We start from the raw sequence: 22349 nt of genomic DNA, 5'->3' as shown, positions 1-22349 counted from the left end.
GACCCCCCATAGACGGCAGCCCACCAGGCTCCCCCATCCCTGGGATTCTCCAGGCAAGAACACTGGAGTGGGTTGCCATTTCCTTCTCCAATGCATGAAAGTGAAAAGTGAAAGTGAAGTTGCTCAGTCGTGTCCGACTCTCAGCGACCCCATGGACTACAGCCTACCAGGCTCCTCCGTCCATGGGATTTTCCAGGCAAGAGTACTGGAGTGGGTTGCCATTGACACATTCTATTAATTCTGTTTCTCTGGAGAACTCTGATTAATACAGTCTGGTACTTACTCATCTAAAGTCATGGGGAATGTGTTTGCAACATCCTAAAAATAATAGCTGTGATCTTCTTATGAGCAATTAGTTTCAAAACTGAAGATCCTGAGTGTGGTGGGGAAAGGGAGCTATGCCTTAGCGATCACATAGTTACAGGAGAGCCCCAGCCTCAGGACACATCCTCGGGGAATTCCATTCTTTTCATGACTGGGACCTCCCTGTCTTTTACGCCGTAAGCCATAAGGTGCAAATTATTTTGTTGTTGTTCAGTCGTGTCCAACTCTTTGTGACCCCAAGGACTGCAACACGCCAGGATTCCCTGCCCTTCACCATCTCCTGGAGCTTGCTCAAACTCATGTCCATTGAGTCAGTGATGCCATCCAATCATCTCATCCTCTGTCAACCTCCCTCTCCTCCTGCCCTCAATTTTTCCCATCATCAGGGCAAATTACTTATTTGGTTAACAAAAAGCTCACTTATGGTTTATCTCGCCTTCTCCATGCCATAGGTCCTTCCCCACATCATACGTCTTTAATGTGTCAGTTGCGCAGAAGGCAGTGACTATTTTTTTAAAAGTCAGAAATGATCCGCAATGGCTTGTCACCTGGCTCTATTAAGAATGGCTTTTAGGTGTCCGCTCCCCTTTATTCTCAGCCAGCCCGAGAAAGAACATACCGTGGTTGTCTGGCTTTGGGTGGTGCTTCCTTTCTCACATCGCCAGTGATTTACAACCTCGCTTTTAGGTTAACCACGACCATGGCCGTGACCATGCACACAGTCTACCCTGGATAGACTCAGCTTGTGGGGGATACGGCTATTAACGAGAGAGAGCCTGGCTCCCAGGGGGTTTGGCTACTGAGACGCATTTTTCTTCCTCTCTCATTTACTAGTGGAACACAATGGCTGGGAGGAAAAGAAGATAAACAGTGGCCTTTCAATTTTCCCCTAAGCTAGGGTTTATGTTTTACTTTTCCCAGATCCCAGATAAATTATCTTCCCGCTTTCTGTTTTATGCCACTTTAGAGGACATATGTCAAGCTCTTAACACTGATTAAAAATAGACCATTTGGACGGAAACAGAATACCATAACATAGGGGGATTTTGCTCTTCAGTTTTGTTACTTTAATAAATGTAACGTTAATCAAAAGAGCTGGATGAATCGTCTTGGAGCCCAAGTCCTCTGTTGTCTACAGAACAGATGGAACTTCTCAGCTCTCTTCCCTCACAGTCATTCTACTTGATCACCCAGAAAGGTGAGTTTGCCCTGTCTCCACCACTACCCTCTCATGGGAAGACTCAGTTAAAGACAACATCTATAATTGTATGGTTTTATCTCTGTTTAAGCTATGAGCTTGCTCGATAGTTACTGGGGTACATATCTTACTTCCTCTTTTAAATTGACAACCCCCACTAACCAAGGTTACAGACATGTTTTCCCCACAAGACACGCCATGATGTGTAGACACAAGTGTGTGCACGTGCTAAGTTGCTTCAGTCATGTCCGACTCTTTGCAACCCTGTGAACGGTAGTCCACCAGGCTCCCCTGTCACTGGGATTCTCCAGGTAAGAATCCTGGAGTGGATTGCCATGCCCTCCTCCAGGGGATCTTCCCAACCCAGAGATCAAACCTCATCTCTTATGTCTCCTGCATTGCCAAGTGGGTTCTTTACTTCTAGTGCCAGCTGGGAAGCCTGTACACACACATAGGAGCCCTCAATTAGAAACATTTATTGTTTAAACCAATGAGTGAATAAAAATATTTTTTTCTTTTTTTTTAAATTTAAATTTATTTATTTTAATTGGAGGCTAATTACTTTACAATATTGTATTGGTTTTGCCATACATCGACATGAATCCTCCACAGGTGTACACGTGTTCCCCATCCTGAACCCCCCTCCCTCCTCCCTCCCCACACCATCCCTCTGGGTCATCCCAGTGCACCAGCCCCAAGCATCCTGTATCTTGCATCAAACCTGGACTGGCGATTCGTTTCTTATATGATATTGTACATGTTTCAATGCCATTCTCCCAAATCAACCCACCCTCTCCCTCCCCCACAGAGTCCATAAGCCTGTTCTATACATCAGTGTCTCTTTTGCTGTCTCGCATACAGGATTATCGTTTCCATCTTTCTAAATTCCATATATATGCATTAGTATACTGTATTGGTGTCTTTCTTTCTGGCTTACTTCACTCTGTATAATAGGCTCCAGTTTCATCCACCTTAAACAGTTATTGTTTAAACAAATGAGTGAAAAAAATATTTTAAAAGCTATAGATGACAAGGATTCCAGGCACTGTTAGGCTTGCTATAGATGACAAGGATTCTAGGCACTGTTAGGCTCAATTATAATTAGTCACACGTGGCCAGCAGTTTGGGTCAGATAGTCAACATTATCAACAGACACCAGCCAACTGGTAGGTGAAGATGTAGAATCCCCTCCTTTAAGATCACTGTTCTCACAGAGAACACTATTCGAAGTAAGGCATTTCCAGTCAGCAATTCTGAACCCACACTCTGCCGATGTGCTGAGGTATGGAAAGATTTATCCTTTCTAAAATAGGGCTCCGGAGCTGCAACAGGAAGTGGATCAATGCCCCTAGTGAGAATGACTGTTTCTAGAAACTCAGAGTTTGCTAGACTGAGGCAACATCATAAGAAGATACTTGTTAATCTCCTTGTGCATTTGACTTCATATTGACATGCTGACCTATATAAGAAAGGAAGAACTTGGCTTCTGTGGAAAAACAAAGTTAGAAGGGAGTGAGAATGAACTCTTTGGTGGTGGGGAAGGTCTACTAAACTTTTTCTTAAGAAAATTAGGTCATTTGAAATAATCTGCAAAAACTAGTATTTTTTTAAACTCAAAATTTTCCTCAGGCACCTCAGAATTTTCCGTTTCTGGTCAACATCTGAAAGACAGAAAAGGAAGTGTGGTGTGAGGTAATGACGGCCTGACCAGGAGCAGAGCAAGGCCCCAGACCTCATGAGGAAGCTCCACCAAAAGAGGAACAGGGCCCCTCAACTTAGAAAACAAACACCTGGGGTTGAATGGCCTCCCTATAATTCAGAGCAGGTGCGGTTGTTCTGGCCATTTGCTGACGGCGAGATGGAGGAGAGAAAAGAAAAGGCAGGGGGAACACAGAGAGGCAGAGGCTTCAGAGATTCTTGTTGCTAGGGAACCACTTCCTCTGCACACACACAGCTATTCAGATATCACTAGAATAATCCTTCTTAGGCTTCGAAGGAAAGGAAACAGCTCTCAATGCTCAGATGTCACAGTAATGCTGGGCCAGACCTGGCTTTTCCAGCAGGCACCTAAGAGCTGAGGGTGTCAGGAGAGAGCAAGATATGAGTGGGCATCTTGTTCCCAGTCAAAGAGACAGTGGGCTGACCCCCGTCCCACCTTCATCTCCCCAGACGCGTCAGGTATACTCTGTAACACCACATCCAACACACACAATTCTCCCATCAGTTCCCTGAGAGCAGAGACAGCGTTTCATTCATCTTCAGGTGCCCGCGTTCTCCCACACAACGTGACCTGCTGTATGATTCCAACTCTATGACATTCCAGAAAAGGCAAAACTATGGAGACAAGAAAAGATCATGGTCACTAGGGCTTGCGGGAGTATGGAGAAGTGAAAAGATGGAGCACAGAGGATTTTCAGGACAATAAAAAATACTCTATGTGATATTTTAATGACGGATACATGCCGTTATACAGTTGTCCAAACCCACTGAGTGTAGACTACCAAGAGGGAACCCTCATGTAAACTATGGATGACTATGATATTGGACTATAGGTTTATCAATGGCAACAAGTGTTCCACTTCGGTGAGTGATGCTGATAACGAGGAAAGGTATGCAGGTGTTGGGGCAGGGAGCTTGTGGGAAATCTCTGTACCTTGCACTCAATGTTGCTGTCAACCTAAAACTACTCTAAAATAATGAAGTCTATTAACAATAAAGGAAATAAAGCTGAAAATTCATTGGAAAGACTGATGCTGAAGCGGAAGCTCCAATACTTTGGCCACCAGATGCGAAGAACTGACTCATTGGAAAAGATTCTGATGTGGGGAAAGATTGAAGGCAGGAGAAGGAGACAACAGAGGATGAGATGGTTGGATGGCATCACCGACTCAATGGACAGGAGTTTCAGCAAGCTCCAGAAAACAGTGAAGAACAGGGAAACCTGGCCTGCTGCAGTCCATGGGGTCACAAAGAGTTGGATATGGCTTAGCGACTAAATAACAACAACAAAAATAAAACGAGCCACATTCCCTCGCTCTTACCATCCTCAGCACATACTGGCCCCAGCTTGAAACTGCCAGCCCCTAATGTGCATCCCACTGTTCCCTTCAGGATGAAACTCCAGCCATCAACAACAGTGATTGTTTTTTTAACAACCAACCCTTGCTTTCCCACCTGCCCTACTTTTTTGCTTCCTCTCTCCACTACCTGGGCTTCCTAAGATCTTTTCCAAACAATCTGTGCTAGAATCCTTGTCTCAGAATCTACTTCTAGAAGAGCCAAAGTAAGGCATCTCCTGACAGCTTATATATCACTTGTCCAGCCATATCTGTAAAAGAGGCTGGGGAATATAGTTCTAGAACTAGTGCAGTCGTTCTGGCCATTTGCTGATGGCGAGATGGAGGAGAGGAAAGAAAAGTCAGGGAGAACACAGAGACTAAAATTGCATTCAACGGTTTAAACCTAAAATTGTATTCAACAATATCAGATCCCGTGGCTAGAGAAAAGAATGCGAATATCGGATAAACTGGCAGGGATAAGACATGTCCACATGTGATTGTAAATGATGGCCCATAAAGGAGGTATTGGTGAGATTGCTTCTTGGTAGGTCCTCCATTATTTAATTGAGACTGTAGAATTGGACCTGGACCTTCAAGCCTAGGTGTGATTTTAATAGATGAATAGATAATCTGTCAGTGGTACATTAGATGTATAAGAGGAGGTAGAATCTGGATGCACAAAGACCTATTAGGAAACTGACATGAGGGAATAATGACCCAACAATGGAGTATAACAGCAGAACTGGAAATGTTGGCATATATACAAGAAATACAGTAAAGGAATTCAATAAAATTGATACAGAAGTTAAGGAGAAAGAAGGAATCAAACAGGACCTTGAAGCCAAGATGGACTATAAACAGAAATTACACAATTGGATGAAAGAATCAAATCTGATGGAAGTTTATTATTATTATTGGCTCTATGAGATTTAAATACAATGTCTTATTAGAGTGAAGTAGATTTAAAACAGATACTCAACTTCACTAAACCTTAAAAAAAGAGAGAGAAAGGTAAAGGCTCTCATTTCTTTACTTCATCTCCATGACCTCGCCAAAGCATGACTTTATATGCCCAGGGCAAATTCCAAGGACCCCTCTACTCACCTCTCCCTCCTTAAAAGAAACCAGGAAGGTTAGGCCTTTCTAAAGGGCACTCAAGCCAAGATCCCTGCTGACAAACTTGCTCAAATCAGAAGGATATAAAATCAACCCTCTCATATGGTGCGTGCATGCGTGCTAAGTCGCTTCAGTTGTACCTGACTCTTTGCGACCTTATGGACTGTAGCCTGCCAGGCTCCTCTTTCCATGGGATTTCCCAGGCAAGAATACTGGAGTGGGTTGTCATGCCCTCCTCCAGGGATCTTTCTGACCCAGGAATAAAACCCAGGGCTTCTACCACTCCTGCCTTGCAGGCAGATTCTTTACCATTGAGCCACCAGGGAAGCCTCTCATATGGTTCAGTTCAGTTCAGTTCAGTCACTCAGTTGAGTCTGACCCTTTGCAACTCCATGGACTGCAGCATGCCAGGCTTCCCTGTCCATCACCAACTCCTGGAGCTTGCTCAAACTCATGTCTAGTGAGTCGGTGATACCATCCAACCATCCCATCCTCTGTTGTTCCCATCTTCTCCTGTCTTTCCCAGTATCAGGGTCTTTTCCAATGAGTTAGTTCTTCGCATCAGGTGGCCAAAGTATTGGAGCTTCAGCTTCAGCATCAGTCCTTTCAATGAATATTCAGGACTGATTTCCTTTAGGATTGACTGGTTTGATCGCCCTGCAGTCCATGGTACTGCTCAGAAATTCTTAACTCTGTCCAGAAGACATTTGGTATTTGCAGAGTCACTGAAATGGCTAAGACAGTAGGATTTGGACTGACTCAACCAGACTTGTTGGGATAAATGGATTTTTTAAACTCGAGTTCCCTTATCTGCATAGTGGAAATAATATAGTACCTACTCCATAGGACTGTTAAGAGGATTAAATAGGAAATCCATGTAAAGCACTTACCAAGGTCCCTAGTGCATTGCAAGTAGTTAATAAATGTTAACTGTATTACTGTTAAGTATCAGACTGGCATGGTTTCCAGATGTCTTATGTTCAGGTGTTAGAAAAGAACAATTCAGATGATGTGATCCTGAATATGTGAAAATCAAACATGGCAGCTTTACTGGAATAATTCAGAATAAAATCAGTGGATTGTAAGAGGTAAGGGGCAGAGACAGTTGCGGTCACCTGAAGGAAGTGACACAAGTATCCATTTTCCTTCCATCTTTTCAAGATGTTTGAAGGATCTACATACCCACTTGGAGCAGGGCAGCCATGAGAAGAATCCAGGCACAGAAATAAATGGCAAAGCATGAACTTCCAGAAACATGGCTATTAGGGTGAGGGCAGCAACTGGTTCCAGGTGAACAAAAAAGCAAGACTGCAAGACTTCACACCCTGTCTTAGCATCTAGCATAACAGCAGGCTTCATAAACCCTGTTGAACAAAGAGACATGAAGCCTGTGATCAAATACACAGATGTCCTGGTGTTTACAGTTACCACCAAATACTAGAATTGACTCTGAGAATGTGGTCTGACTCTCTCAGTCCTCGATCTGTTCTACTTCTATAGCTTGAAAATAGCCAAGGGCAATTTGTCCCTTTTGTCAGCTTCTCCTTGGATAAGAAAGCTAAAGATTTCTATGACTGCAATGCACACAGGAGTCATGCTTGGTCAAAATCCATCTAAAAGGTGCCAGGCACATAGCCAGATGGGCAAATGCTCACAAAGGGATATGACGTCAGGCTTGCTGAGCAAGTGCAGAGACAGAAGACCTTGGTTGTAGCCCTCTCGGTGGGCTACACAGTGGGAATACACTGGCCTCTCAGTTCCCATGAAAAGATGACCCAGAGGAGAAGTTTATGGCCTCTTAGGTGACCCTGAGTCCTCCAGCATCACGTGTCATCAAGATGTGAGATGGAATATATTAATACTTCTAGCTGTTTGGCCACACCCATCCATTAAGTGGTTTCGTCTTCTCATGGTACCCTGCAGAGCTGCAAAGTGTGAGTGATCCTCCATCACTGAGATCATGAGAATCCTCTGAAGAGGACAGCATTAGCCTCTTACAAAGAAGAAACCATCCCAGAGGAGCTTCAGAGAATTGTGTAAAGATTGCTGGCCAAGGTAAGCACTCGTTAGCTTGATGCTAGCATGTCTTCCTGTTTCCATAGCAACAGCCCCGCATCATCTTACTTGCTCCTTAGACCACAGGCAGGATGGAGAGGGGACACCTAGAGGATGCCACCCCAGCTATTTTTTTTTTAACCACTTAAGGATGCAAGCCTGGTTTGGCCAATTCTTACAATTTCTCAAGAGAAATAAGAACTTAGATTTTTAAATTAAAGTTCATGCTTTTCAAACATTGTGCATGTGTCTGTGTGTGTGTGTGCTCAGTTGAGTCCAACTCTTTGCAACCCCATGGACTATAGCCTGCCAGACTCCTCTCTCCATGGAATTCTCCAGGCAAGAAAGCTGGAGTGGGTAGCCATTTCTTCCTCCAGGGGATCTTCCTGACTCAGGGATTGAACCCAGGTCTCCTGCATAGCAGGTGGATTCTTTACCATCTGAGCCACCAGGGAGGCCCTCTAGCCCCTTCTGTTTATGCCCAAATCAAAATCCACATTCTAGCAAGGCCTGTGGACAGCATCTGTAAGCAGTCTAATTTCAAAGCAGTTATTTTGCATTTAGATTTTTAAAAACATTTTTGAAAGGTTTTTTGAGATTTCAACCAGGCTCGTTGATGTTTTTAAATATGTTATGATGAGTTCGATGCATGACTGTGTCAAGGGATCTTCTTTTAGTTCAGGTTCCCCAAGTTTATATGGGTGGTGGAGGATATAGGAGGGCAGTGAGGTGCAGAGACAGGAGCGGGTAGCTGGCACAGGGCTTATTGCAGCCAGCAACTTCTGGGGGTAACTGGGGCTTGACCCTGTGGGGACCACGCTCCCCAGCTGTGCGTCTCATGAGGCCAGAGAGCAGAGGTATTGACTCACTAAGGCCCGTAAGTAATTGCTTGGGGCTACTTCTGAAGGGCTTTAGAGCAGCTTCAGGCCAAGCTGGACCCCGTGCCCCTTCTAGATGTTAATACAAATTTGGGATCAGTGGCTGCTGCACCAGGAATCACTGAAGCACGTGGTAAAGTGCGGCTGCCACGAAGCCAAGTTGAACTGGAGCGCGTGGGGAGTGCTTGAAATAAAGCAGCTGACTTCAGGGGCCCCAGAACCAAAAATGCCACTCCACTGAAATGTTTGCAGAGAGACGTGGGCAAACAGCAACAACAACGACGACAACAATCTTTGAGATGTAAAAACCCTCTCATTTTCTCTCCTCAAGCTTTTGTGACAATAATCAGCTGGAATTTCCAGTTGGTGACCCCTACTTTGTACATCCTGAGAACAAGAGGGAAGGTGGAGTCCAAGGAGAGAGCTGGTGGGTATCCACATGCGTTGCATGCAACACAAGTGCCATCTTCTTATTCATGTGCAGGGTGGGCGTGTGGGGGGAAGTGGGGAGGGCAAGGAAGTAAGAAGCAGGGAGTGGGCAGGGAGATTCCCCCAGGATGGAAATCTTTAAAGACCATTGCCTGGCAGTTTGATTTATGTAATGCACATGCTATTCTAATAATAACATCACCATCCCAATTCTGTGTTCTCTAAGGGATTCTTCAGTTCAGTTCAGTTGCTCAGTTGTGTCCAACTCTTTGCGACCCCGTGGATTGCAGCACTCCAGGCTTCCCTGTCCATCACCAACTCCCAGAGACTGCTCAAACTCATGTCCAATCGAGATGGTGATGCCATCCAACCATCTCATCCTCCGTCATCCCCTTCTCCTCCTACCTTCAATCTTTAACAGCACCAGGGTCTTTTCTAATGAGTCAGTTCTTCACATCCAGGGGCCAAAGTATTGGAGTTTCAGCTTCAACATCAGTCCTTCCAATGAATATTCAGCTGATTTCCTTTAGGATTCACTAGTTTGATCTCTTCACAGTCCAAGGGACCCTCAAGAATCTTCTCCACACGACAGTTCAAAAGCATTAATTCTTCGGCACTCAGCTTTCTTTATAGTCCAACTCTCACATCCATACATGTTTACTGGAAAAACCATAGCTTTGACTAGACAGACCTTGGTTGGCAAAGTAATGTCTTTGCTTTTTAATACGCTGTCTAGATTGGTCATAACTTTTCTTTCAAGAGGTAAGCGTCTTTTAATTTCATGGCTGCAGTAACAACCTGCAGTGATTTTGGAGCCCAGGAAAATAAAGTCAGCCACTGTTTCCATTGTCTCCCCATCTATTTCCCATGAAGTGATGGGACCAGAAGCCATGACCCTAGTTTTCTGAGTGTTGAGTTTGAAGCCAACTTTTTCACTCTCCTCTTTCACTTTCATCAAGAGGCTCATTAGTTCTTCACTTTCTGCCATAAAGATGGTGTCATCTGCATATCTGAGGCTACTGATACTTCTCCCAGCAATCTTGATTCCAGCTTGTGCTTCATCCAGCCCAGTATTTCACATGATGTACTCTGCATATAAATTAAATAAGCAAGGTGACAATATGCAGCCTTGATGTACTCCTTTACTGATTTGGAACCAGTCTGTTGTTCCATGTCCAGTTCTAACTATTGCTTCCTGACCTGCATACAGATTCCCCAAGAAGCAGGTCAGGTGGTCTGGTACTCCCATCTCTTGAAGAATTTCCCACAGTTTGTTGTGTACCACAGAGTCAAAGGCTTTGGCATAGTCAAAAAAGCAGAAATAGATGTTTTTCTGGAACTCTCTCACTTTTTTGATGATCCAATGGATGTTGGAAATGTGATCTCTGGTTTCTCTGCCTTTTCTAAAACCAGCTTGAACGTCCAGAAGTTCATGGTTCACATACTGCTGAAGCCTGGCCTGGAGAATTTTGAGCATTACTTTGCTAGCATGTGAGATGAGTGCAATTGTGCGACAGTCTGAGCATTCTTTGGCATTGCCTTTCTTAGGGAATGGAATGAAAACTAACCTTTTCCAGTTCTGTGGCCACTGCTGAGTTTTCCAAATTTGCTGGCATATTGAGTGCAGCACTTTCACAGCATCATCTTTTAGGATTTGAAATAGCTCAACTGGAATTCCATCACCTCCACTAGCTTTGTTCATAGTGATGCTTCCTAAGGCCCACTTGACTTCATATTCCAGGATGCTCTAGGTGAGTGATCACACCATCGTGATTATCTGGGTCATGAAGCTCTTTTTTGTATAGTTCTGTGTATTCTTGCCACCTCTTTTGATATCTTCTGCTTCTTTTAGGTCCATACCATTTCTGTCCTTTATCAAGCCCATCTTTACATGAAATGTTCCCTTGGTATCTCTAGTTCTCTTGAAGAGATCTCTAGTCTTTCCCATTCTGTTGTTTTCCTCTATTTCTTTGCATTGATCACTGAGGAAGGCTTTCTTATCTTTCCTTGCTATTCTTTGGAACTCTGCATTCAAATGGATATATCTTTCCTTTTCTCCTTTGTCTTTAGCTTTCAGAGGGGGTTCTTACAAAGACCGAATAATAAATGTCAAACAAACAAGAAAATAATAATTTTTAAAAAGTGAAATTGGATAGAAACATATCTTGTCTCTCTCACACACAAACAGAGATTAGGCTATTCTGCTCTAAGTATTTGTTCATGTTCAGTCACTAAGTGGTGTCCAACTCTTTGCAACCCAATGGACTGCAGCTTGCCAGTCCTCCCTGTCCTTCACTATCTCCCAGAGTTTGCTCAGACTCATGTCCATTGAGTCAAAGATGCCATCCAACCATCTCATCATCTGTCACCCCTTTATCCTGCCCTCAATCTTTTCCAGCATCAGGGTCGTTTCCAATGAGTCAGTTCTTCACATCAGGTGGCCCAAGTATTGGAACTTCAGCATCAGTCCTTTGAATGAATATTCAGGGTTGATTTCCCACACTGAAAATTTCATCCCTGGGAACTGATTCACTTTTCCTGGATGACCTTCTGGTAAGCTCTCAGCCTCCATCCCCACTGAGCTAAGGGACAGGACAAAGTAAAGAAGGTGTCTCCTGGCACACATGTGCACAGAGTCAAAACCAAACATCAGGGACTTCCCTGGTTGCCTAGTGGTTAAGACTCCAAGCTCCCAATGAAGCAGGCATGGGTTTGATCCCTGGTCAGGGAATTAAGATCCCGCATGGTGCGGTCTTAAAAACAAAACACACACACACTTAAAAAAACAAACAAACACCCAAACATCAGCTGTGGAGGTGAATTTCTGCTTCTCCTCAAGGCACAGGTGCCTGTCAATCAACAACATAGCAGGTACACTGTGAACACAGAGGACTAAAGCAGACCCTCATTTTCTTTATATTTCTGCTTTCCCATTTATGAACAATTGGTGGTTTGTTGAATTATGCCCCACCCAAAAAAATCTGGAAATGATTAGCTCTCTGCCTATGGAGAGAGGAGAAAAGGCCAGGACTGCTCTCTGGGCCATGCTGAGGAGGATGGATGCAGTGGGTTCAGAGCAGTGGGTGGACCATCACTTAAGAAATTTCACCTAGGAAAGCCCTGAGAACTTGGGAACCTGATTTCCTTTCTCTGATGCCTTCTCCTGGAATATGGCAGTGAGCTGGGGGCTGACTGGCACCTTTCAATAGGCAGACCAGGAGGTCTCCCATCACTGCAGACAGGAAGACTTCCCAAGCTGACCACTCTCTCCTGCCAAACACAATCATTTCCCCCACCGCCACAGCCTCCCAACCCCAATCACCAGAGAAACATCTCTTCAGATTTTAGGATGAGTCCTACTGACTTCACAGGTGAAGAAAATCTAAGCCAAAAAAAAAAAAAGGCTTTTTCCTATTGACACTGACAATGCAGAAACCGTAAGTAAATTCTGGAAACATCTCCCTTTTTGTGAATGTATGTTGGAGCCTATGGCCTCCTGTCCAGTGGTGTTTTAGTTCTTGGAATAGGAAATGTTCTCACCTTCAAAGGACTGTGTTCCTCTGACAAACCTCCAGCAACAAGCATAGCACTGCTTTCATTTCTTCAGAAGAATTTATATGATTGTGAACATCTAAGCACTGTTATCTGAAGCAGAGACAAACAATTGTAGTGAGATTCCTTAGGTTAAACAAAAGTATGGGACTTCCCTGGTGGCGCAGTGGGTAAGACTCTGCCTGCCAATGCAGGGGACATGGATTTGATCCCTGGTCCGGGAAGATTCCACATGCTACAGAGCAGCTAGGTCCGTGGGCCACAACTACTGCCCCCGTGCCCTAGAACTTGTGAACTGCAATTACTGAGCCCACGTGCCACTACTACTGAAACCCTCACGCAGCAAGAGAGTAGCCTCCGATCTCTGAAACTAGAGAAAGCCAGGGCAAAGTGACAAAGACCCAGCGCAGCCAAACATAAATAAATAAGTTAAAAATATATACACTGCAGCAAAGTCCCATAAAAGAATTTAAGGATCAGGACTTTGCTGAAATTCACCTATCGCGTCCAGTAGCATTTTCTCTAATAAACAGCCTCCCAGGAATCCTCAGATTATCTGTTCCGAGTCTAAGGGATTGGAAAGAATGTAAATTCAGAATAAAGGAAGTACACCACCCTTTTGTTTCCTAATTTCCCTACCTTAACAATTTCCTGATCATTCTTTGGCTGGGGCCTCAGACAAATCAGTAAGGAAGACAAATAACTTTCTTGCACAATCAGAAGAGAGTCTACTGAAATACAGTTGGCTGGAGTGGAAACCTCGCTTTGACTGTTCTCCCTATGATGTGAAAGCAAAAGCAGACATTTGTCTGGTTATCAGAGACTAGGTCTTATTTCTGACCTCTCAGAAGGCTCTCAGTCAGAAAGTCTGACTTTTGAGTCTCCTTGGGGGCCCAGCCTCACACGCACAGTAACATTATGTCACTTAAGAAGCTGCAGAGTGAAACTCTGGTCTCGTTTCCCAGAAAGGTTACAAAAATATATATATTTTCTCCCTTATCGCATCCATTTTTAGTAGAAGAATTTTAACCATTTGGGGCTTGTTACTTTACATTTCAATAAACTACAAACCACAGGAAATGAAAATTTGACTAAGTACAGATGACACAGACACCCACCTCTGAAGGGGGTTGGGCCCCACTCAGCCCTGGGTGACCTTTAAGGAAAGGAGAACATTCAGATGAAATCCTCTGATGGGAATAAAATGGCTTCTTGGCTCCAATGAACAAAATGTTGCAATCTTGCAGCCCTAACAGCACATGGTGAGTACAGACCAAAAGACAATAAGGATTCCACAAAGTCTTCTTGGATTTTAAACATTTAAAGTTGTTGCAGCATTCAAAAGTACTTGGCTTGCTTCTAAAGCCATGCATGGCAAGAAACATGGCAAGATTGAGCCAACATTTTAAAAACACATTTTCCTTTTTTTTTCCTCTTGAAAACATAGCCATCAGAAAGGATGCAATTCTTTTTTAAAAAGAATTCTCTCAAGAAAGCATAGCTGGCCCATTCATTGGTCTCACCACCAACAGAGGAGCAAAAAGGAAAGAGATAATCCAGGGAAAGAATGACCTGAGAGAGGTTGGGGGTCTGAGTCATGTAGACCAAAAATCTGACTACTATACAACAGCTGTTTTTTCAGTGAGGCACATGCCCAGGTGAGAATGTGTAGACTAGTTCTTGCCCTTAGATAGTTCAGTCGCTCAGTCATGTCCAATTCTTTGCAACACCATGGATTGCAGCACCCCAGACTTCCCTGTCCATCACCAACTCCCAGAGACTGCTCAAACTCAAGTCCAATCAAGATGGTGTTGCCATCCAACCATCTCATCCTCTGTCATCTCCTTCTCCTCTCGCCTTTAACCTTTAACAGCATCAGAGTCTTTTCAAATGAGTCAGCTCTTCGCATGAGGTGGCCAAAGTACTAGTTTCAGCTTCAACATCAGTTCTTCCAATGAATACTCAGGACTGATCTCCTTTAGGATGGATTGGTTGGATCTCCTTGAAGTCCAAGGGGTTCTCAAGAGTCTTCTCCAACACCACAGTTCAAAAGCATGGATTCTTTGGCGCTCAGCTCTCTTCACAGTCCAACTCTCACATCCATACATGACCCCTGGAAAAACCATAGCTTTGACAAGACAGACCTTGGTTGGCAAAGTAATGTCTCTGATTTTTAATATGCTGTCAGGGTTGGTCATTACTTTTCTTCCAAGGAGTAAGCGTCTTTTAATTTCATGGATGCAATCACCATCTGCAGTGATTTTGGAGCCCCCGAAAATAAAGTCTGCCACTGTTTCCACTGTTTCTCCATCTGTTTGCCATGAAGTGATGGGACTGGATGCTATGATCTTTGTTTTCTGAATGTTGAGCATTGAGCCAACTTTTTCACTCTCCTCTTTCACTTTCATCAAGAGGCTCTTTAGTTCTTCTTCACTTTCTGCCATAAGGGTGGTGTCATCTGCATGATGATGCAGGTCCTTAGCACCTTCCAAAAACTGGTGAGAAATGGAATGTCTCCTGCCATATCAGTAAACAAAGGATATCACAGTCTTAGCAATTGTGGTCCTCCAACATGAGCTGCTGCGCCCTGAAGGAACTAAGGAAGGAAATAACTTCTGCCATCTAGCAACCATCAGTCTGTGTCCACTCCCTACAGTAAGCCTTGAGAAAACTCGGAATCTGATAACACAGGATACTGACCCCAGATAGCTGAGATGCATATCAAAAAATGATTTTAGTGAGTGGAGACTCTCGCATCTTCCCTCACATAGAAAAGCACTAAATTCCTTAACTTGATGTATTTGGTTTCTTAAGCAGTAATCTTTTGATATTCCCGGCTACCTGCCCTACCTGCCCTTCATTGCAAAACTCTTATATATCCTAGCTCCTTCCCTCACCTTCTTGGAGCATTTTCTCAGAGCTATCTGAAACACTATCTCCCAGGCTGCAGTCCCTATTTTGCCCTCAAATAAAACCTAACTCACAACTCTCACACTGTGTAAATATTTTTCTCAACACTGGCTAACTGGGTGACCTTGCTTCCATCACCAGTCACATCCACAGCTGGGTGTTGTTTTGCTTTGGCTCCGTCTCTTTATTCTTTCTGGAGTCATTTCTCCACTGAACTCCAAGAGCATATTGGGCACCTACCGACCAGGGAAGTTCATCTTTACAGTGTCCTATCCTTTTGCCTTTTCATACTGTTCATGAAGTTCTCAAGGCAAGAATACTGAAGTGGTTTTCCATTCCCTTCTCCAGTGGACCACATTTTGTCAGACTCTCCACCACGACCTACCCATCTTGGGTAGCCCTACACGGCATGGCTTTTAGTATCATTGAGTTAGACAAGGCTGTAGTCTATGTGATCAGATTGGTTAGTTTTCTGTGATTGTGGTTTTCAGTCTGTCTGCCCTCTGATGGAGAAGGATAAGAGGCTTTTGGAAGCTTCCTGAAGGGAAAGACTGACTGAGGTGGAAACTGGGTCTTGTTCTGATAGATGGGCCATGCTCAGTAAATTTTTAATCCAATTTTCTGTTGATGGGTGGGGCTGTGTTCTCTCCCTGTTATTTACCTTGGGCCAAACTATGGTGGAGTTAATGAAGACTAAAAGGTCCCATGCACAGGAACCTGGAATGTTAGGTCCATGAATCAAGGCAAATTGAAAATGGTCAAACAGGAGATGGCAAGAGTGAACATAGACATTTTAGGAATCAATGAACTAAATGGACTGGAATGCGCGAATTTAACTTAGATGACCATTATGTCTACTACTGTGGACAAGAATCCCTTAGAAGAAATGGAGTAGCCATCATGGTCGACAAAAGAGTCCGAAATGCAGTACTTGGATGCAATCTCAAAAACGACAGAATGATCTCTGTTTGTTTCCAAGGAAAACCATTCAGTATCACAGTAATCCAAGTCTATGTCCCGACCAGTAATGCTGAAGAAGCTGAAGTTGAACGGTTCTATGAAGACCTACAAGACCTTCTAGAACTAACACCCAAAAAAGATGTCCTTTTCATTATAGGGGACTTGAATGTAAAAGTAGGAAGTCAAGAAATACCTGGAGTAACAGGCAAATTGGGTTGCCATTGCCTTCTCCGACCCACTCCAGTACTCTTGCCTGGAAAATCCCATGGATGGAGAAGCCTGGTAGGCTGCAGTCCATGGGGTCGCTAAGAGTCGGACACGACTGAGCGACTTCACTTTCACTTTTCACTTTCATGCATCAGAGAAGGAAATGGCAACCCACTCCAGTGTTCTTGCCTGGAGAATCCCAGGGACGGGGGAGCCTGGTGGGCTGCCATCTATGGGGTCGCACAGAGTCGGATACGACTGAAGCAACTTAGCAGCAGCAGCAGCAGCAGCAGTAGTAGCAGCAGCAACAGGCAAATTTGGCCTTGGAGTACAGAATGAAGCAGGGCAAAGGCTAATAGAGTTTTGCCAAGAGAATGCACTGGTCATAGCAAACACCCTCTTCTAACAACACAAGAGAAGACTCGACACATGGACATCACCAGATGGTCAACACTGAAATCAGATTGATTATATTCTTTGCAGCCAAAGATGGAGAAGCTTTATACAGTCAGCAAAAACAAGACCAGCAGCTGACTGTGGCTCAGATCATGAACTCCTTATTGCCAAATTCAGACTTCAATTGAAGAAAGTAGGGAAAACCACTAGACCATTCAGGTATGACCCTAATCAAATCCCTTACAATTATTCAGTGGAGGTGAGAAATAGATTTAAGGGATTAGATCTGATAGACAGAGTGCCTGGAGAACTATGGACAGAAGTTTGTAACATTGTACAGGAGACAGGGATCAAGACCATCCCCAAGAAAAGAAGTGCAAAAAGGCAAAATGATTGTCTGAGGAGGCCTTACAAATAGCTGTGAAAAGAAGAGAAGTGAAAAGCAAAAGAGAAAAGGAAAGATATATCTATTTGAATGCAGAGTTCCAAAGAATAGCAAGGAGAGATAAGAAAGCCTTCCTCAGTGATCAGTGCAAAGAAATAGAGGAAAACAACAGAATGGGAAAGACTAGAGATCTCTTCAAGAAAATTAGAGATACCAAGGGAACATTTCATGTAAAGATGGGCTCGATAAAGGACAGAAATGGTATGGACCTAACAGAAGCAGAAGATATCAAAAGAGGTGGCAAGAATACACAGGAGAACTGTACGAAAAAGATCTTCATGACCCAGATAATCACGGTGGTATGATCACTCACCTAGAGCCAGGCATCCTGGAATGTGAAGTCAAGTGGGCCTTAGGAAGCATCACTATGAACAAAGCTAGTGGAGGTGATGGAATTCCAGTTGAGCTATTTCAAATCCTAAAAGATGATGCTGTGAAAGTGCTGCACTCAATATGCCAGCAAATTTGGAAAACTCAGCAGTGGCCACAGAACTGGAAAAGGTTAGTTTTCATTCCATTCCCTAAGAAAGGCAATGCCAAAGAATGCTCAGACTGTCGCACAATTGCACTCATCTCACATGCTAGCAAAGTAATGCTCAAAATTCTCCAGGCCAGGCTTCAGCAGTATGTGAACCATGAACTTCCAGATGTTCAAGCTGGGTTTAGAAATGGCAGAGAAACCAGAGATCAAATTTCCAACATCCATTGGATCATCAAAAAAGCGAGAGAGTTCCAGAAAAACATCTATTTCTGCTTTTTTGACTATGCCAAAGCCTTTGACTCTGTGGTACACAACAAACTGTGGGAAATTCTTCAAGAGATGGGAGTACCAGACCACCTGACCTGTTTCTTGGGGAATCTGTATGCAGGTCAGGAAGCAACGGTTAGAACTGGACATGGAACAACAGACTGGTTCCAAATTGGTAAAGGAGTACATCAAGACTGCATATTGTCACCCTGCTTATTTAACTTATATGCAGAGTACATCATGTGAAATACTGGGCTGGATGAAGCACAAGTTGGAATCAAGATTGCTGGGAGAAGTAGCCTCAGATATGCAGATGACACCACCCTTATGGCAGAAAATGAAGAAGAACTAAAGAGCCTCTTGATGAAAGTGAAAGAGGAGAGTGAAAAAGTTGGCTTAAAACTCAACGTTCAGAAAACTAAGATCATGGCATCTGGTCCCATTACTTCATGGCAAATAGATGGGGAAACAGTGGAAACAGTGGCAGAGTTTATTTTCCTGGGCTCCAAAATCACTGCAGGTTGTTACTGCAGCCATGAAATTAAAAGACGCTTATTCCTTGGAAGAAAAGTTATGACCAACCCTGACAGCATATTAAAAATCAGAGACATTACTTTGCCAACAATGGTCTGTCTAGTTAAAGCTATGGTTTTTCCAGTAGTCATGAATGGATGTTGGAGTATAAAAGAAAGCTGAGTACCAAAGAATTGATGCTTTTGAACTGTGGTGTTGGAGAAAACTCTTGAGAGTCCCTTGGACTGCAAGGAGATCCAACCAGTCCATCCTAAAGGTAATCAGTCCTGAGTGTTCATTGGAAGGACTAATGTTGAAGCTGAAACTCCAATACTTTGGCCACCTGATGGGAAGAAATGACTCATTTGAAAATACCCTGATGCTGGGAAGGATTGAGGTAGCGAGGAGAAGGGGACAACAGAGGATGAGATGGTTGGATGGTATTACCAACTCAATGGACATGAGTTTGAGTAAACTGCGGAGTTGGTGATGGACAGGGAGGCCTGGCGTGCTGCAGTCCATGGAGTCGCAAAGAGTCAGACACGACTGAGTGACTGAACTGAGCCAAACTGAATTGGGTGATACTGTCAGCCCTTTTGCTGATGTAGAGTTCTCCCTCGCAGAAATTATGCCCTCTTCCTTGTCACTATCAGTAAAGCATATTTATTTTTTTCTCTATTATGGAAGTGATGTCATGGTCATATCAAAGGGGCTCTTAAGTTATGGAAATTCTTCTCCGTGATACCTCCATCTCATGGGTCTATCACTCATTCTTCCTTTTCCCTGTGCAGGGTGATAAGCCTCACTTCAGTTCAGCTTTCCATCCTTTATTTTTGCCTTGAACATTATATCAGAAAGAAGTTATAAGTCTTGAAAATGGTGTCTTTCAATAAAGGATTTAACCTCACTTGTAAATGTGCTTCCCATGTGGCTCAGTGGTAGAGAATCCACCTGCCCGTGCAGGAGGTGTGGGTCAGGAAGAGCTCCTGGAAGAGGAAATGCCAACCTACTCTAGCATCCTTGCCAGGGTAACCCCAAGGACAAAGGAACCTGTTGGGCTATTGTCGAAAGGGTCACAGAGAGCCAGACACAACTTAGTGTTGGAGCACTCACTTGTAAAGAGACACAATTCCTGCTCTGAAGAAACACTCTCTAATGAAATCTTTGCAGAGCATTCCCATGACTCAGGGCCATTCAGTGCTCAGCCTAAGAAAGTGGTTCCACAGGCATTGTGATTGTATCCAGAAGTGTCCCTTTTTCTTTTTCTGTTTGCTGATGTGTTTAACAACTGCCACATTTTTTCATTCCACAGGTAGCTCTGTGGCTTAAATAGCAATAGGCTGAAGAAGAAGCAACACAATGATGTGAATTAACATGGACTAAGGTTTATGTGCCTAACTGCACGTTCTTCTGAAGGCAGAGAAATCAGGGGGTGAGTAGTGAGGAGGAACCTCACTAGGAGGTGCAGGGCACCAGAAGGGCAGGCTGAAGGCAAAGGTAAACCTCATTCACCTAATGAACTCTCCCAGTGCTAATCTTGCTGAAACAGAGCACCAGTTGACAGCAACCCATACTGTATCACATTAAAAGGGACTTAAATGGGCTACTCCATCCATTCAGCTACTGTATCCATAAAGTCAAGGGGGGATGCTACCTGATTCTGAGCAGGCATTAGGGTTCTATCTATTATAGGCAGGTCACTTATTAAGAAAAACTTCAATCATACATAGATGCTGAATCATTAGAGTGCAAAGCTGGTGATATTTAAACACACTCCCAATTAACCTGTCATTGTACCCTGGGTTACCCCTGCAAATAGAAATCATAGACCTCAGGATAAGGTGACAGATACCAAAGGATCAGATCATCAGCCAAAAAACAGGGGGGAGCAGAATTTCAAATAGATATCCCTTTGGAGTCAATTTACAGTATTTGGTTTTCACTTTATAAACACCCCAGCTAATGCACTTCTTTCCACAAATAGATTTTCATATCTGTCCTTCCAGACTCAACTCCTATGCTACAATCTCTTGAGATTTAAGAAAGAAACCAATCCAGAGAAAGATGATTTGATTGTAATAAGTATTATGGAAAAAAAAAATATTGGGTTAGCTCAAAAGTTTGTTTGTTTTTTTCCCATAAGATCTTGTAGTAAAACCAATTAAACTTTTGGGCCAACCCAATAAAAACGGACAGTGAGATGAAGAGTGATCTCAAGGAACAACAAAGTAGCCTCTGGGACTGGATGTTTCAGCTGACAGCTACTGGAAGAAGGAACCAGTCATGCAAGAATCTGCAAGGGGCGCAAGTCAGAAGAAGCATGAACCTAAAACAGTGTTTCTGATGGGGTAGACACTTGGGAGGGGCATAGAGGGAGATGCTGGAGCTGGGTAATCACTAATTCTCTCTCCTCCATGGAAATCTGAACAGGGCGCCAGTTCACCCCCATCCCACACACACACCCACTTTGCATATTCTTTTCATTACCATTTTAATTTTCTTAATTCCTCTCCCTGATTTTCATTAACTTACAAGAACATGAGCCTCTGCCAGTGGCAAACACATCTGGAGCCCTCTTCTAACCCCTCCTCACAGTCATTGGAAAATAGAAGCAGAGAGTATTAAGATTTAGCTCTCATTTTTATGAGGTCCATTCAACTGTTTATTTTTATGACTATTACATCTTATTATCATTACCAATCATAGGCAGAAACTAAAGTATAGACTCATTTGTTCCTTTGCATTTTATCTCATATGAAGTCCAATGATGGGGTAAATATCTTTAGCAAAGCTGCATATTTAACTATACACATTTTTTTAAAAAAGCAAATGCATCTAGATAGCATTTTCCAAGGTAATCATAAATACTTCAGAAAAAAAGTGCACTACTTATTTTAGTAGGACTAAATTTGAAATTTCTTCATCATTATCATCATCTACTTCATTGCAAGTATTTGTTCAGCAAGCACTGAAATCATTAGAAGAAAGAAGAAAAAGAGAAGCTATTTTTTGCACCATGACCAGACTGTCCAGATGTCGTGCCTGGCATACATCACAAAAGACATTTCTAGTCATGTTTCCAATCAATGGGAACATACAAATTTTCTTTTGTGATCTGCAAAGCTTTTGGATTCTTTGAGCCCTGCTGTCAACAACAGCAGCCCAGGAAAGGAGGCGTTGCCATGAATGGACTCTACCTGCTGCCATCTTCGGTTCCACCCTGAGGCACTGTGGTTCTCTTGGGGATCCCTCTTCTTCCTGAATTCCAGTCCCACAAACCAGAAAAAAAAACAGGGAGAAAAGAAAAACAATGCATTAATTGACAGCAATAACTTTTTGCAAATTGACTAGTTAAAATGAGATCAAGATCTGAAAAAAACTAGACCATGCCCTTATGAACTGAGGCCCTGGATAAGGAACAAACTCAACCACAGATGTTGAGTAGAATAACTATGGGGGTGCTGGGTTACAGACTCCAGGGTGCCATTCACGTGGAAGCATTTGAAAGCTGCCCCTGGAATAACACAACTCAGGCACCGTCTGTGACTGATCCATTAGG

General features: G+C 43.4%; 1 protein-coding gene across 1 annotated transcript in view; it reads right to left on the bottom strand.

Annotated features, from left to right (window-relative positions):
• The window catches only part of FAM107B (family with sequence similarity 107 member B), a 221651-nt gene that overhangs the window by 117914 nt on the left and 81388 nt on the right, over positions 1-22349 (bottom strand). The window contains exon 2 of the mRNA XM_027559889.1: positions 21988-22048. Within this exon, the coding sequence (XP_027415690.1) occupies positions 21988-22048 (61 nt within the window). The remainder of the gene's footprint in view (positions 1-21987; positions 22049-22349) is intronic.

This window comes from Bos indicus x Bos taurus, chromosome 13 (genome assembly GCF_003369695.1).
Source record: "Bos indicus x Bos taurus breed Angus x Brahman F1 hybrid chromosome 13, Bos_hybrid_MaternalHap_v2.0, whole genome shotgun sequence".
In the NCBI taxonomy this organism is placed as follows: domain Eukaryota; kingdom Metazoa; phylum Chordata; class Mammalia; order Artiodactyla; family Bovidae; genus Bos; species Bos indicus x Bos taurus.
This window is presented reverse-complemented; position numbering and strand designations above follow the sequence as displayed.